This window comes from Molothrus aeneus, chromosome 4 (assembly GCF_037042795.1).
Source record: "Molothrus aeneus isolate 106 chromosome 4, BPBGC_Maene_1.0, whole genome shotgun sequence".
Taxonomy (NCBI): Eukaryota; Metazoa; Chordata; class Aves; order Passeriformes; family Icteridae; genus Molothrus; species Molothrus aeneus.
The window spans coordinates 58,649,551-58,664,535 of record NC_089649.1 but is presented as its reverse complement, the minus strand read 5'-3'; the positions used below and the strand labels follow the sequence as shown (position 1 = coordinate 58,664,535).

General features: G+C 36.3%; 1 protein-coding gene across 2 annotated transcripts in view; it reads left to right on the top strand.

Annotated features, from left to right (window-relative positions):
* CC2D2A (coiled-coil and C2 domain containing 2A) overlaps positions 1–14,985 on the top strand; it is a 52,004-nt gene that overhangs the window by 20,773 nt on the left and 16,246 nt on the right. For both annotated transcript variants that reach the window (XM_066548606.1, XM_066548605.1), the window contains exons 13-20: positions 1,054–1,283; positions 2,233–2,410; positions 3,615–3,771; positions 4,872–5,019; positions 6,865–7,003; positions 7,775–7,978; positions 11,311–11,403; positions 13,181–13,272. In XM_066548606.1, coding sequence (XP_066404703.1) covers positions 1,054–1,283; positions 2,233–2,410; positions 3,615–3,771; positions 4,872–5,019; positions 6,865–7,003; positions 7,775–7,978; positions 11,311–11,403; positions 13,181–13,272 — 1,241 coding nt within the window. The remainder of the gene's footprint in view (positions 1–1,053; positions 1,284–2,232; positions 2,411–3,614; positions 3,772–4,871; positions 5,020–6,864; positions 7,004–7,774; positions 7,979–11,310; positions 11,404–13,180; positions 13,273–14,985) is intronic.

Below are 14,985 nucleotides of genomic sequence, written 5' to 3'. Positions count from 1 at the left end.
AACTATCTTGAGACTGAGAGAATTGTGGTTCTTTCCTTTTAGAATGAAATTACCTTTCTGTCTTACCCAGAGGTGCTTTATTTTATTTTACTCAAAGTACTTTTTAACTTAATCACTCCTTTTGGTTTCTTACTAGTACAGATTAGATGAATCAAACTAAAGACACATGAATCAAACACTAGAGCTAGGTGGGACTAAATAAATGTAAAAGCAAATACAGGAGCAAGAAGGATAACACAAAATTCTGCAAAGAAAGAATATTTTTTAAGAACAATATGTGAACAAGTTGTTTGGCTTACTATTTTAGTTACTGAGCAGAATCTGTTTGCTCTCCTTCCTCTTCTTTTGCTTATGATGTGTTAAGTTGTGAAGCAGTGCTTCCAAGCAGGCTGTACTTCCAAGTAATCTAGAAGTCTGTGGAAGGAGGAATTGTTTTGCAGCTGTTTAAAGTTGGGCATGCATGTAAACACTGGAGTTTTGTAGTTCAGGAGATGCTGAAAGGCCTGTGCTGTTCTGTTTTTTTATTCTTGTTTGGCACAAGGAAGGGAAAGGATCATTCTGCTCATGCTAAAGATACTCTGCTAAGCCAAAACCACTTGTACTCCAGAGTTTGTGGCACATGTGCATTTGTTTTGTCAGTGTATGTGCAGTCAGTGTATCTCAAACAACTGTGTCTACTGGCTGAGTAAGCTCCCTTCAATCCTAACAGAATGTATGTGGTAGCTCAGGCAAATGAGAAGACAGCATCTAGCCAGAATGTTCAAGCAACATGCTGATTTTGAAAGTTGGTAGAGAAGATTAAGTAAATGTTTTGCTTGGAGCACATTATTATTTTGAAGCATATGAATGGAATGTATTGCTGAATTCTGAAACTGATGCAGTCCTTTACAATGAGAGAAATCTTTTATGTGTTTGTGTGTAATACTAAAATTATACTGTCATTTTACTGTACATACACCATCTGTGTTTAGCACATGTGAATCAAGAGAACAAGAGAAAAAATTGCAGAGATTGAAACACATTCAGAAAGAATGTTATTGTTTTTATATGCAGAAGTCCAAGAAGAAAAAGAAAAAAGATACTCTTGTAGATGAAGAATCAGAAGATCATGATTTTGGTGAGGAGCGTATAAAACCCATCCCACCTAAAATGGCCAATAGCCTGGAAATAGAGCAGCAAGTGAGAGAAAAAGCTGACAGCTGCAGAAGGAAACCTGGAGAGCCTATTCTAGTTCCTGAGCTGACCCTCTCAGGAAGCATAACTCCAACTGAGCAGTGTCCTCGGTAAGATAAATGTGGGCCAGCAAATTACCTTATTTGTGAATTTCTATAATTTATTAACGATAAGATAAATGTGGGCCAGCAAATTACCTTATTTGTGAATTTCTATAATTTATTAATTGCTTGTTTATACAACTTCATATGCATGAGCTCACCATTCTGTTTAGCCTAGTGATGAAACCTCTGCTTTTAAAGGTGATATAACTTAATTCATTTTCAAGTCACATATAACCTTGTACATAGTGCACTTAAAAAATGCATGTCTGCACAATCCCTTTGAACCCTCTGCTATTCCTTGAGCATCTGCACAGAGCAGAGTGCAGATACAAAGAAGCTGGTCTCACTGCTGGCAGTACCACTCTCACTAGCTAGTCCTTTGCACAGGGTCTGTGCTGTATTCAACAAAGCCAAAAGAAAGAAATTGTGTACTAAACCAGAGATTGCACTGTGGATAAAAGAAATAAATGTGCTTGTTTTCTATTACTTTCCATATTTTCACACACAATTTAACATACATCTGCTATATTTCAGTAATTTAAACACTGCTTTGTTTTGTACTTGGTTCACAAATAGCCTCATCAGGGAATGCTGCTTGGCTGTTGTACTCCCAATGACTGAAAACTTCAAAATTTTAACTCAATATCATTTTTGTGCTTTGGAGGAAGAGGGTGGAAGAGAATTTTTTTTCCTAGATAACTTCTTTTATATTGAGTTAGCTTTTGTGGATACAAAATTTGACTTAATCATTTTAAAATCATTTTATATTCACAAGAAGATAAAACACCTGTTAAGGAAGAGTTCTAAAGTCATCCCTGTATAGTGACATTTTTGGAGGAATAACACCTGTTTTTAGGTGGGTTCTGTCCCCCCATGAGAAAGCGGATTTTCATTAAAAATAAATAATAAAAATGTTATTAAAAATTATATGATAGCTTGTTTGACATATTTACAGAGCAGAAGTTTTGCGACGAGAGGATGTGAAGAAACGCTCAGCATTTATTAAAGTCCTTTTCAACTCCAAGGAAGTGTCAAGGACTGTTACCCGACCAATAAGTTCCGATTTTAGAGTTCACTTTGGACAGATTTTCAATTTACAAATAATCAATTGGCCAGAGAGTTTGAAACTACAGGTAGATGTTGATTTATTGCACTAACTTTTAAAGGATGATATAACATGTAATTAGTCCTGCAGTGCTTATGTTTTGCTCTGTGATAGTGTCATAAAGACTGAAAAACCTATGAAAGACCTTTTGTAAATCATCAATCTTACCCTCCTTCCTTGCTTCTCCAGTCTTTAACTTTTAACTTTACTTCTATGTTTTTGATGCTTATGCTTTCTAGAAATATATAGAAAAAAGCTATAGTTTGGATGGGAGAAATTAAATAATTGGGACTTGTGATTAAATATGTTAGTGGATTGGCCTCTTGATTTTGGAAAAACTTACTTGTGTTGCAGATCAAATTGCTAACATGGTCATCTTAAAACGTTATTTTCCACATAGTAAAATCCTCATAATGTTTACTGCAGGGGAATAAGAAAAAAAATAATTTTTAGTAATGTCTATAATTGCACTTGACTTGATCAACAGTGCAGTTAAATCAAGGTACTACCACCCCCAATTCCAAGTATGAATTAATAAATGGTTAGCATGAGTACTTTTCAGAGTTAATATGAAACAGGATCAGGATCCTACTTCTCCCTTTAGAAGACTCCTCTGGTTAGGTAAAACAGGTAGTTCAGGGAAAGATGTAAAAAACCCTTGTCTCCTTATTTATTTAATGTATAAATTGAAAAAGAGAAGGAAGACCATTTTCCTGGATTCAAAACAATTGAATGGAGAAAGCACTGACATCACTCTGAGCCTGCAGCTGGCTGGGAAAGAGAGGAGCCACCTGCAGTGCTGCCAGAATGGGGACCGTGTGCCATGCCCTGCCTTTCATGTCAAGGGAGAATTAGTCAGGCAGAATCCCTCCAGAATCTTCAGCTGATCCAAGGGAATGTCACAAGCATATTGTTGCATATTGTACAGTGATGCTCTTAAAAGTCTGGATTTGTCACACTTGTCTCAGGTGCATTAGAAAAGTGAAGAAGATGGACTTGTAGGAAGAATTCACATCAAGTTAAGCTACTGATAGCTGCTGAAATGTCTGCTAATTGGATATTTTAGAAAGTGAATTAATACAGTTGCCTTAAATTATTTATTTCATGCTTAAGCCATAGTAAAACCTTTTCTCTAAGGTGAAACCTTTTCTCTAAGTTGAAATATGTTTTCAGCTTCTCAAGAATGCACATGTAAATTTTTTCTTCTGTCCCCTATCATATATTTTTCCTAGATTTATGAAACTACAGGTATCAGCAGTACCACCTTGTTAGCTGAAGTGTTCTTACCTGTTCCTGAGACTGCAGTTCTGACAGGCAGTGCTCCTCTGGAGGAAATAGAGTTCAGCAGCGATCAGCGTGTGATGCTGGATCATGAAGGAGTTGGGAGTGGTGAGGACTCTTGTTTTCCTTAGCTCAGTGTTACTTTTTTTGCTGGAGCCATGTAGCAGTAAGAGGCTGGAGTGGGTTTCAGAATAAACCCTGCTAACAGCCTTCACAGCTTCTGTAACTGAGTCTTCCATAATTGTCATGATTCTTATTACTGAAGTTTGCTGTGGAATTTTTCTCTCTTACTAATTTTAAGCTATGCATAATAAAAATGTGTGTTTATTATTTGTTGTATTGTATTAGTGGAGCTTTACAAGCTATAGAAGATGTTTGGGATTTTTTGAGCATTTGAGTAATCAGGCCTCTGACACTGCAGAGCAAGCAGATACTAATCATTATAGCTCCAGTGATTTTTATGTTTTAAACCACTGAAAAACTGTTTGTAGAAGTGTATATGCAGAGTAATTTTTTGTCCCCCTATTTACTTTGTTGGCAACCTGCACACACCTTTTCCTTGGGGCTTTAGGCTGAAGATAAAACAAAGGAGAGATAGGAAAAGGGGAAACAAAGAATACGTAGCAGCATATGGAACTTGCAAGTGTGTATAAAGAATTTGAACAGCATTGTGAGATGACTGACTTGCATAAATTTGCCATATATAAATACAGGTAAAGCTGGAGCAGAATAGATTAAAAAATGAGGAGGAAAAAATAGGGTAAAAAAAATCATTACAGTAAATGTCACTGACTATGATGACCATATGTACAATTGTGTGTCAAAAGCTTTAGGACTAACTTTTCAGTCATACATAATTCTTTTGACTCTGAATTTCTGTTTTGTTAATATCAGTATGCTGAATCTGAAAAGCACCAGAAATATTAAAAGGTGTGCATCTGTGGAGGAAAAAAATGAGCCTTTGGCATAGCCTTTCCTTCCAGCTCAAATGAAAGGCCTTCTCGGTAGCTGTAATGGAATCTTTCACTCATTATTGTAGAACAGAGTTCTTCCCCACAGCACACAGCAGACTCATGGTTTCACATTAACCTTTTTAGATAAAGGCACAGGTTATTTGACTACTCATTTTCTGGAAGTCTTTTTAAAAATGTTAAGATATTGTGTTTAAATGCATAAATACACTGCTTTGGATTTTTCCCCTTCGATAGGTGTGTCCTTTTCATTTGAAGCTGATGGTAGCAACAAAATGACTTTCATGACCTCTGGGAAAGTATCCAGTAGTGTCTCTTGGGCAGTTGGAGAAAAAGGAATCCCCTTAATTCCTCCAGTATCTCAGCAAAACACAGGCATTCCAAGGTAATAAGACAAAATTTTCAGTGATTCATGGGAAACTGATTGTACTAGTATTTAAAAAAAAATATTTCATAATCAAGACTTCTCATAATCTTTTTCCTCATATTTAGGTATTTTACTTTGTGCTGTAACCCTCTGCAGATATCTTAGGGTACATGTATTTGGTAAATGTATTTTACTTAGAAATTATACTTTTTAGCATAGTATTTCTAGAAAATTCAAGCTAATTAATTCAATTTTATCATTTTCTAATAGAGAGTGAATATATTGTCAAGGAATCTTCCTGTAATTATTTTGCTAAGAGCAGAAACTCCAGTTCTTTCTTGTCTGAAGTGCATTTGGACAGGCTATGTCTAATTTGCCCTCAGGCTGCAAGTTGGTTATTGTAGATTATTTGTCCATTCTGTTGCTTTTATTTAATTCCATGAAGTCGAAGAGATGATACATAAAGGCTGCTTTTGTAACCTCTTTAGGCACCTTCACTATAAACCCTTAAAAAGTTTTCCCATAGTTGTTAATACTGAGCAAGCATGAATACTTTTTCCAGCTGATTCATTTGTCAGGTTTTTATTTAATTAGAAGCTAGACATTGGATTACAAATCATTCTGTTACTATTGTTAAGCAAGCTGCAGCCATTCAAGTACCTTGCTGATCAACGTATCAGTACTCTGCTGCCTTCAGTGAAGGCAGAATAGATGAGGTTAAAATGTACAGATGGATTCCCAACAGCTAAATTTAACTCAGGAGACTAATCACTGTAATAAATGGAAAACTGAAGAATTTCAGAAGGAAGTTTTCTGTGAAACACTCTTCTTTGAAACACCTTGTGGAAATGAACAGCTCTCTGTGACTTTCCATTGTCTGTTGGGAAGGTCAGTGACAGGATTTTCATGACTAATGTTAGCTTTTGCTGCCCATGAGCCTTTTAGCACAATTGTGATTCAGTTGGCATTTGTTCAAGACTGATGCCTAAAGATAAACTTGATGTTCCTGCTTTATCTGCTGCTCCAGTAATTGCTGGATATTTGGCTGATTCTAACCAAGCACAAGACAGACCTGTAAGTTTTAAAGTTTTCCTGAAAATACTCAACTAAGTAGAGATCAAAACCTGAAACTAGCACCCCTAATATGAGAAGGGGCAGCATCCACTCCAGTGGTATTTGGCTAATAAATAACACACATGTCCTGGTGTATTGGCCTTATGTGTCAAGGTTTGAGTAGCAGTGGGCCTTCAGAGGTGGCTCCTGTGAGAAGATGCAGATGGCAAGCAGGGCAGTGTACAAATGCCTCCAGACTACCCACCATCCTTCCTTGAATACAAGAACATGAGTAGGAGCACCCAGAGGATAAAGACTTGGGGATGATTCAGGCCCCAGGGTCTATGCAGAAACAGCAAGGAGGGGGCAGAGATGAGGGCTACAATGCAGGGCTGAAAGCACCATCCAGGAGGAGAGGTCAGAGACAGGAGCTAAGATACAACACAAGCAAGGACTCTATGTCTGAGACATTGTCAAAACTTACATGTTACCTTTCACAGTGAGAGGCAATTTATCTTCTTACTTGTAGCAACATGGAGTAGCATAGGTATATCAGGAATATATCAAAAAGCACCTTATTAGCTGTATAAAAGTTGTCTTCCACCTTTTCCTTCATATTTCCCATTTACTTTGCTTTGTGATTGATCATTCCCTCAGTTCCATAGTTACAACTAAGAGCTGTGAACTGGAATTTACTATTCTGGTTGTGGGGAGCTTTTTGGGTTTTTCTAAGATCGTTTTAAATGTTTTTTTTATATTGCTAAATCAAATGTGCTTTAGGTGTAAGTTGTATCAATTCTGTCTTTTTAGTGCTTTAAAAACTATTGATGCTATTGCATCCATTGGGACATCAGGCCTAACTGATATGAAGAAACTAGCTAAGTGGGCAGCTGAAGCAAAACTTGATCCAAATGACCCAAACAATGCAGCTCTGATGCAGCTGATCATGGTAAGTGGTACTTTCAGAGCTGAAGGGCTGCTGGAGTGGTGGGATGCCTGGTCACCAGAACCTCCCCAGGCAATCTTCATGCTTGCCAGGGAGGTAGCAGCATTTATATCTACTAAAATATGATTAATGCATTTAGTGGTGGCTTGTTTACATATTAATGAATATGATTTATTAATCCATTCAGTAGTGGCAAAAAACGGTGGAAGGGAATGTGCATACAGATCAGTTAATAAATCAAAAACAAAATATGGCTTTTGAGTTTGTTGTTTCCTTAAAGTACAAGGGAATTTCCAATGTACTTGTATGGTACTAGATAAGAAGCTGCTCATTAATGAGGATTGCACAGAGATCTCGGGTGTTGTAGAGGCTTCAGCTTTTCTAAACAACAAATTGAGGAGCTGTTTACATAGCTATTTAATTTACATGGCTGTTTATTTACATAGCTATTTACAAAGCTGAAGTTCTGTAAATGGCTCTCCTTTACTGTAGTTTCCTAGATTACTCTGACATGTTGTAGTTTTCATACTCTCTGATCTTTTGTTTATGATACAAGGAAATAGAATTTTATTATATTCTGTTACTTATAATCTCATATGCTTTGCTCAGCAAAACACTGCTATAAAATACTTGGTGTTTGGTCTGTGTGATCCATCTTTATTGCTTTTGCTTAAAATGAACATCTTTGCAATATGCATGTAAAACTTATAAAAGCTATTTTATAGATTTTTGTCACTTTGTATGAAAAAGTTCATATTTTTGTTACTAATTTAGACTACTACAAGCGGAGAGGCACACGTTCCTGATTTCTTCAGATTGGAACAGTTGCAGCAAGAATTTAATTTTGTTTCTGATGAGGAGTTTAATAGATCAAAGAGATTCCGACTGTTGCAGCTCAGAAATGAGGAGGTGGCAGAGTTCAGAAACTACAAGCAGGTCCCTTTACATGAACGAGAAATCAGTGAGAAAATCTTCCAGGTAGAATGTTTTCTGAAATACTTCTTTTCTAGTTTAAATGCTTATAATGTTTGACTTGCAGTCAAGTCAAGTGGTTCTTTAAAGAATGTAAAGCTATGCTGACATGAAAAAAAAAAAGAATTTTATTCCTTCAGTCTTTTCTAATGGTATTTTCATCTAATTAAACTAGCTTCCTTCCAAGGCAATATTTCCACAGCCATACTTTGGTCAGAGTTAAATAAAACAGAAAAACTGCTGTAGGCAAAAATGTTATAAGTTATTAGTTTTTGTTAAAGTTGAGATACTTTTTTAAAAAGTGATTTCAGATATAAAAAGGTAATTCAGAGATAATTCAGGTTTAGGCCTATTAGCTTTTGAGCCCTTTTTTTTTTGGGGGGGGGGACGACTGTTAGAAGCAATCACTCTTACAAGAATTAAAACCTTTTTTTGTTTTATTAGAGCCTGTGTTACAGATATTTCTGTTTTAGTACATTGCTCCAATTAGATTACCTTGCCCTTGCCTGTCTGTTAATTACCTTATTGAAATGCAATGTGTGCAATTCTTTTCATTTGGGTTATACTTCAATTATTTTTATCTCAACTCTGTTATTAGTGTTAAGTCATGCATTTTTTTTTTTGTTCTTAGCAATTCATGTAGCTAAGGAACATTTTAGTATGTTCATTGGCTTAGGAGGGTCAGAGTCATCTCAGATTCTGGCAAATGCTGTTTTATCCCTACTTCTAACATAGATTTACTTGAAAAATTCTTTTTTTCCTTTCTATTGGATGATAATATTTTTAAAAGATATTTATTAATTCAGACATATCTCTTTGCAATAAATATTACTGTCTTCTGTAAGTTTAGATTAGTTCTGTATCTTTTATTTAAAGATGTACCACATGTTTGCTGCACCTTTTTGGTCCAGTTCATTTTATGGGCTATTTTCATTCATTTTATGTAATCATTCAAAATTTGAAAACCATAGTTTAAGAATTATTTTGATGGAGGGTTGTTGGTTTTTTCCATTAAGATAAATTGGATAAACCCATGATTGCCCATTCCAAGTTTATTTTATATGCTGTGAACTTCAAAACTAAGTTTCAAGTGATTTGTTCCCAGTTGATTTACTAGCTGTTTGGCAAAAAGGTCTGGAAGTTCGTAGAATCATGGAAATACTATTTGTAAAATATTCTCTGGAGATCATCTGGTCCTGCTTTCCACTGAAGTGGTGGTACTGTTGCCAGCACTAGATGAGGTCAGCTGTTTATTTGTCTAGCCAAGTCTTGAAAACCTCTAAATGGGAGACTCCACTGCCTTTTAGGATAACCTGTTCCAGTGCTTCACTGTCCTTCCAGAGATTGTTCAAAAACAAAGAAAGAAAAAAGTCACGTCCAACCTGAGCCTTCCAGGTTGTGTTTAATGGCTGCTTTCCCTTGTTGTACTGTCTGGAGCTAGAGAGATGATTTTGGCACCCTGTCCTTTTGCCCCTCAAAGAGTTGTGAGCAGATACTGCATTGCTCATTAATCTCTTCCTCACCAGGCTGATGAATTTGAGCACCTTGCCCAGTGCAAGAAAGACTCTGAAATACTGGAGTAAGTCCAGTAGAGAGCTACCAGAGTATGTGCAGTGCTGAAGCCATGACCTCCAAGGAGAGGCAGAAAGGACTAAGGTTGTTTTTGCCTAAGCAGGCAAGGCTTGAGAGGGTTTCTTACTGCATCCTTCAGGTACCCAGTGGTGCAGAGAAAACAGAGAGAGACTCATCTTGGAGGTGAGATGATGATAGACACAAGTTACTCCTAGAGACATTGCAGTTAATCATAATGAAAACATTTTTCACAAAGAACATGTTCAAGTTCTTGAACGCATTGTCCATCAAATTTGTAAAACTGCCATCTCTGGAGATACTGAAAATTCAGCTTTCCAAGGCCCTGAGCATTGTGATTGGAGTTGTTCTGTTTCTGAGAGTTTGGATCAGATGGCCACCAGAAGTCTCTTCAAATCTACATTTTTCTAAGATTCTGACCTCTTCTTGTAGGTCATGTCCTGTGGGCCTCTTGCTGTGTTAGTAGCCCTTCAGTGGATCCCATCCATTGTCTCCACATGCCTCTTGAATTGGCAGCTGCAAACTGGCTGCAGTATTTCAGGCATGCCCCCTGCAGTGTCAGGCTGGAGAGGGTGGCAGTTTCTCTTTGTCCTTATCTATCCTGTGGTTTGCCTTTTGCCAAAAGAACATGTCACTGGTTGGCATTAAACCCACACTTATTTCAATATGGCTGTTATTCTTCTGGTTGATTTCCAGTCTGTGCCAGTGCATGAAATTTCTTGACCCTCAATACAGAATTTTCCCTTTTTATAATTGAGGCTTCAGTTGTCAAAGTTTTAAGTCATAAAGAGCCCTCTGAACTATGGTTCAGTCACTCATATTAACCACTCTTCCTATAATCAAGTATCCTTAGCTAAATTGCTATCAGTGCATTGAGTTTCCTCATCCAGGTCACTTGTGAAGAAACTGAATATAATCAATCCCAGGGGCCCTTCCCTTTGCTTTTTAGAGGACACTAATCAGATGTTGAGCTGTTTGTCCTTACTGTTAGAACTCAGACCTGAAGCTTAATTTTACTGAGTACTTTTAGCTGTGGTTCTGAAGCCAGTGTGATTCTCAGATCCTGGCACAGCCTCTTGACTTGTAAGCTCTGGCTTTTGCTTGAAGGCTGAGTGTTAGCTCTAGCCTTTTCTTAATTTATGAGACAGTTTCCTAAACTTGTGAATAGAAGTTGCATCTCTCAGTAGAGCTTTCACTGTAGTCCATCTATCTCTCACAGCCCTGAGAGATATCCCATCAACATACTTCTCCCGAAGAACCAAGTGCAGTTCTACTCACCAAGTGAGTTTTACACCCTATGAAAAGTAATTACAAATTATTTAGAAAGGTATTTACTAGTATTAAAGCACAGTTCAGATTTTTGACCATTTTCCAAGAAGACTACATCATTTCTGCTAACTCTTCCTGTTAAAGCTGCAATAAGTGAAGCCACTTCCAGTTCAAATGGAATTTCAGTTTATAACAGCAGGTCAAAGTTCAGCTTTCAAAGAAGAGGGGAAATTGTCAAGTTATTCATTGTAATTTAAACCACATGAATCTTGTAACTGAATGGTATTCTTGTCTCTATTCATGAAAGTTTAGAATATATTGTCTATACTAGCATTAAAAATAACTTTACAAACTTCTCACATCTGCTGGAGTTTACTGTGGCCTGTACATCATTATTAATGAAATACTTAGCATTTTTTCTTATATGTGATAGAGTACTGAATATATATTGAAGCACAAACTGTAATAAATATCTTTAGGACTATGAGAAGAGAGTGAAAGAGAGGGATGTGATTGACAGCAAAAACTACCTAGATGCACACAGAGCAGTTGTTGCCAACTATCTGCAGAAGGTAAGATGCTAAATATGTGCTTCACCATATTCTTGTAGGCTGTATGTTGCTTTATTTCCTTGGATACTAAAACCTGGTTCATCTCTAAATGTGACCTACAGACATCTTTAAAATTCCACGTTAGGCCTGAAACTGGTGTAATTGAACCAATGGAGGTCTGTGTTATTTAATGCTATTGAGAATGATGCAATATACAAAATGGCAGGCCATTCTGGATATTTCTGTCAGTTCTGTAAATTCTTCTTTGCTCTAGTTCCCCAGAGTTTTGTACTGTTGAGTCACAGGAATTCAGTGATTTCCTCCTTCCTGTTTTCCTTGTTGTAGGCTGTGATGCTAAGAACTTAATTAGCTCCATGAAAGTGGCCCTAATCACTTCTAATAATCATTTAATGTAATACACAGTGTCTTGTTCTGCAGCCTGAGGCAGAGGGCGTATCTTCTGTCACATTTACTTCATTGTGGTATTACAGTAACATATTCCCCTTATATTGATTTAATTAATTTTTCTAGTTTTCATTATATTAAGATGACATTTTCTTTAATCCTTAGGGAAAAAGAAGGTAAACACAAGAAAAGTTTACAATTTTAGACTGGCAAAAAAGCAAGTGTGAAACATGGCTACCAGTTTCTTACCAGTTGTGTAAATATCAAAAAGTGTATCAAATCCTAGCCTGCCAGCAAAACATGAAATATGATGATAAGGTTGAATTAAAGTAGGACAAAATAAATTATTGGTTAGGAAGAATGCTTCATGAAAGAAGCATAGAGAAAAAAGTGTTTGAATCTTCCAGGCAAGTGCCAAAGTCCAGATTCAACGTGAGTATAAAAATTATTTTTGACAAAGCTGTCATGTCTGTGTCAGCCCCATATGTTTTGCATGGCATTGAACATATGGGTTTTGCAGCACACTGAATAGTAATGGAGTAGTACAGAACAGCATTCATTATTGTACCTTTGTTTGTCTCAGATTAAATACAAGTAGCCTTTTTTAAAATGGTACTTGGATTCTTTACACTTCTGTAAATTGTCAGATGGGCTAGAAAATTTGATTTCTTGTATCAGAACTGAAATTCAGTTCACTCTGAAATGTGATCTTTATATGTGTATCACTTCTGATGTTGTACTAGCACAGAGTATAAAGCCACGACTAGCATTAGTGCTAAGAAAAAAGGACAAAGGCAATATCCTTTCAGACTGCTTCCACATAGTTGTTAGGAGATGAGGGAAGACTTTTATCTCTGTGCTTCACTCTATGACCTCAGCAAAGATATGTAAGGAACTAAGAAATTTAAACATTTATTTGAAATCACAGGATTTTAATACAGGCTTCACCAGTTCTATAGCCCAAAGTATTTCTTTTGATCCACATAAGTGGTGCCATAAAGATTTCTCTACAGCCTTTTTTTGCAACTTCATTTAGATGTGGAAAATAGATGTCTGTTGGTGTCATTTGTTTTTTTTAATTGTTTCTGATGGTGAGCTGTAAGCAGATAAAGACATTATTTTTGATTGTATGTTTTCATATATTCTTCTATCAATCTAGCCAGTCTGTTTCTAGAGAAGCATTGTATTGGTAAAATGAGCTGCTCCTACGTTCTAAAGAAATAGCTGGAGGAAAGAAATTTTTCTTTCAACTCTGACCCTCATAAAATTTGGAAAAAATGAAGAATATGTATGTGGATGTTTTAATTATGGATGTTAATAATTAGAATGCAAATATTGGCAGTGGGTTTGGATTAGAAATGCACTTCTGTCCCTTCTCCCTCCCTGTTCACAGGTTCGAGAATCAGTAATCAAGCGATTCCTCATAGCAAAGCACCATTTCATTCTCTCTGACCTTGTCAATGAAGAGGAGATTCCAGGCCTGGGGTAAGAGAGCTATCTTTATTTGTTCCAAATAAAAAACTTAAGGTAAAACCACCTGCTCTTTTTATTTCTATTTTACAAGTGTGTTGATGTGGCTAACTGATGTGACTTTGTGTTTAGTATAATAGATTAACTTGCAATCACTGTGTATACCTCTGCCAGTACAGTTAATTGATAAACAGCTCTGCGTACACCTCTGCCAGTACAGTGTATTGTTAAACAAAGTGTAGTAAAAACTTTTTTAAGAAAAAGTTTGGTTTTGACAGAAATAAAGTGACAGTGTATAAATAAGATATAACAGGATATGATGCATTTCTGATGAGCTGAGCATAGTCCAGCTGGTGCCAGATTGAATATTTCCAATTTTCAGGCAAATATCAGCGTTAGTAACTCTATTACTGACTGGTTCTCTGGGTGATACTTCCTTAGAGTCAGTGTCTATGCCCTGTAAATAATGTGCAGTAGATTTTTAACTGTAATTTTCTTTGTTTTACTTCACATGCATTTCTAATGCTGAATGTTGTCATATGCTGTTTATGTTCAAAAAATATACTGAGTTTGGAAATGACTGCTTTTCTCTTCTAAGATAATTGTTTCTTTTATTACTTGAGCACTTTCTTTAGATTTTTGTTTCAAATCACATACCTATCAATTTTAACATATATCAGCCATCCCAGCATAGATGGCTCTTAGTGTTGTTCACTTAAAATCTGTGTAAGTAAACAAGTTGCAAAACTTACTTTTTCTTTCATATAGAAGTTGCTTCTGTTCACTCTAAACACAGCACCCTTATACAGTCTAAGTGTTTTTCAACCAGCTGTATAAATCTAAACAGTCCCATCTGCTGGAGACACAGAGACTTGCTCTCTTACAAAAGACTTCAAGTATGGTATTAGGTGATGCTTTCACAGTAGAGAAACATCTGAACAAGACTACAATTAGCTTTTTGTTGAGAATCAAATGCTTCATTTATGTTTTCCCATCATGCATCCTATTCATATTGTATTCTATTTGCAAAGATTTATGGTTACTGAATTTAAAATACACCGTGGCTTGTTTAATATTCACTTAGTGAGATATTTCAGTAACTCATGATTTTGTGTTATTTTAGCAGTAATTTCTGTGGGGGATTTATTTAAGGAAGAAATGCCATTAGCTATCAGTTTTTAAATGTGTTTTTGAATGTCTGCAGTAGATAGCAATGATGTAAAGATTACATACATCTGCATAAATGAAACACACATTTTCATTTTATTGTTTTCCTGTTTTTTTTTTTCCTTTGCTTCTGCTTTGCCTTGGGTTATAAGTTCTGAGGGTCCAGGGTATGTTGTGGTGTATTGATTCTGCTTCCTCCCTGTAGCCTGTTATTCAGTGTACATAGCTGTGTAGACAGATGCTTTGTCTCTTCTGTACAGTGCTTCTCATCATCTGCTAGATCCCTTGTTTATAGCACTGTAGTTTAGATCTGTCTTGAAGATGTGTAATTGTCTTTTTTGCACCTAGCATAGTTTTGGGATGAAAACCCCAAGCAATGAAACTTTTTTGCACATTAAAGTTGTAATTCCTGAAATATAAGACAGAACCGGATTGGTGCAGCACTAACAATTGCAACATTTTGACAATTCAGAGAGTTTTGTTTGGCACTAGCAGGAGCAAATATTTCCTTTTTGTGTTAGTGCATAATTTTCATGAGTGTCATGGTAACACTGGAATGTT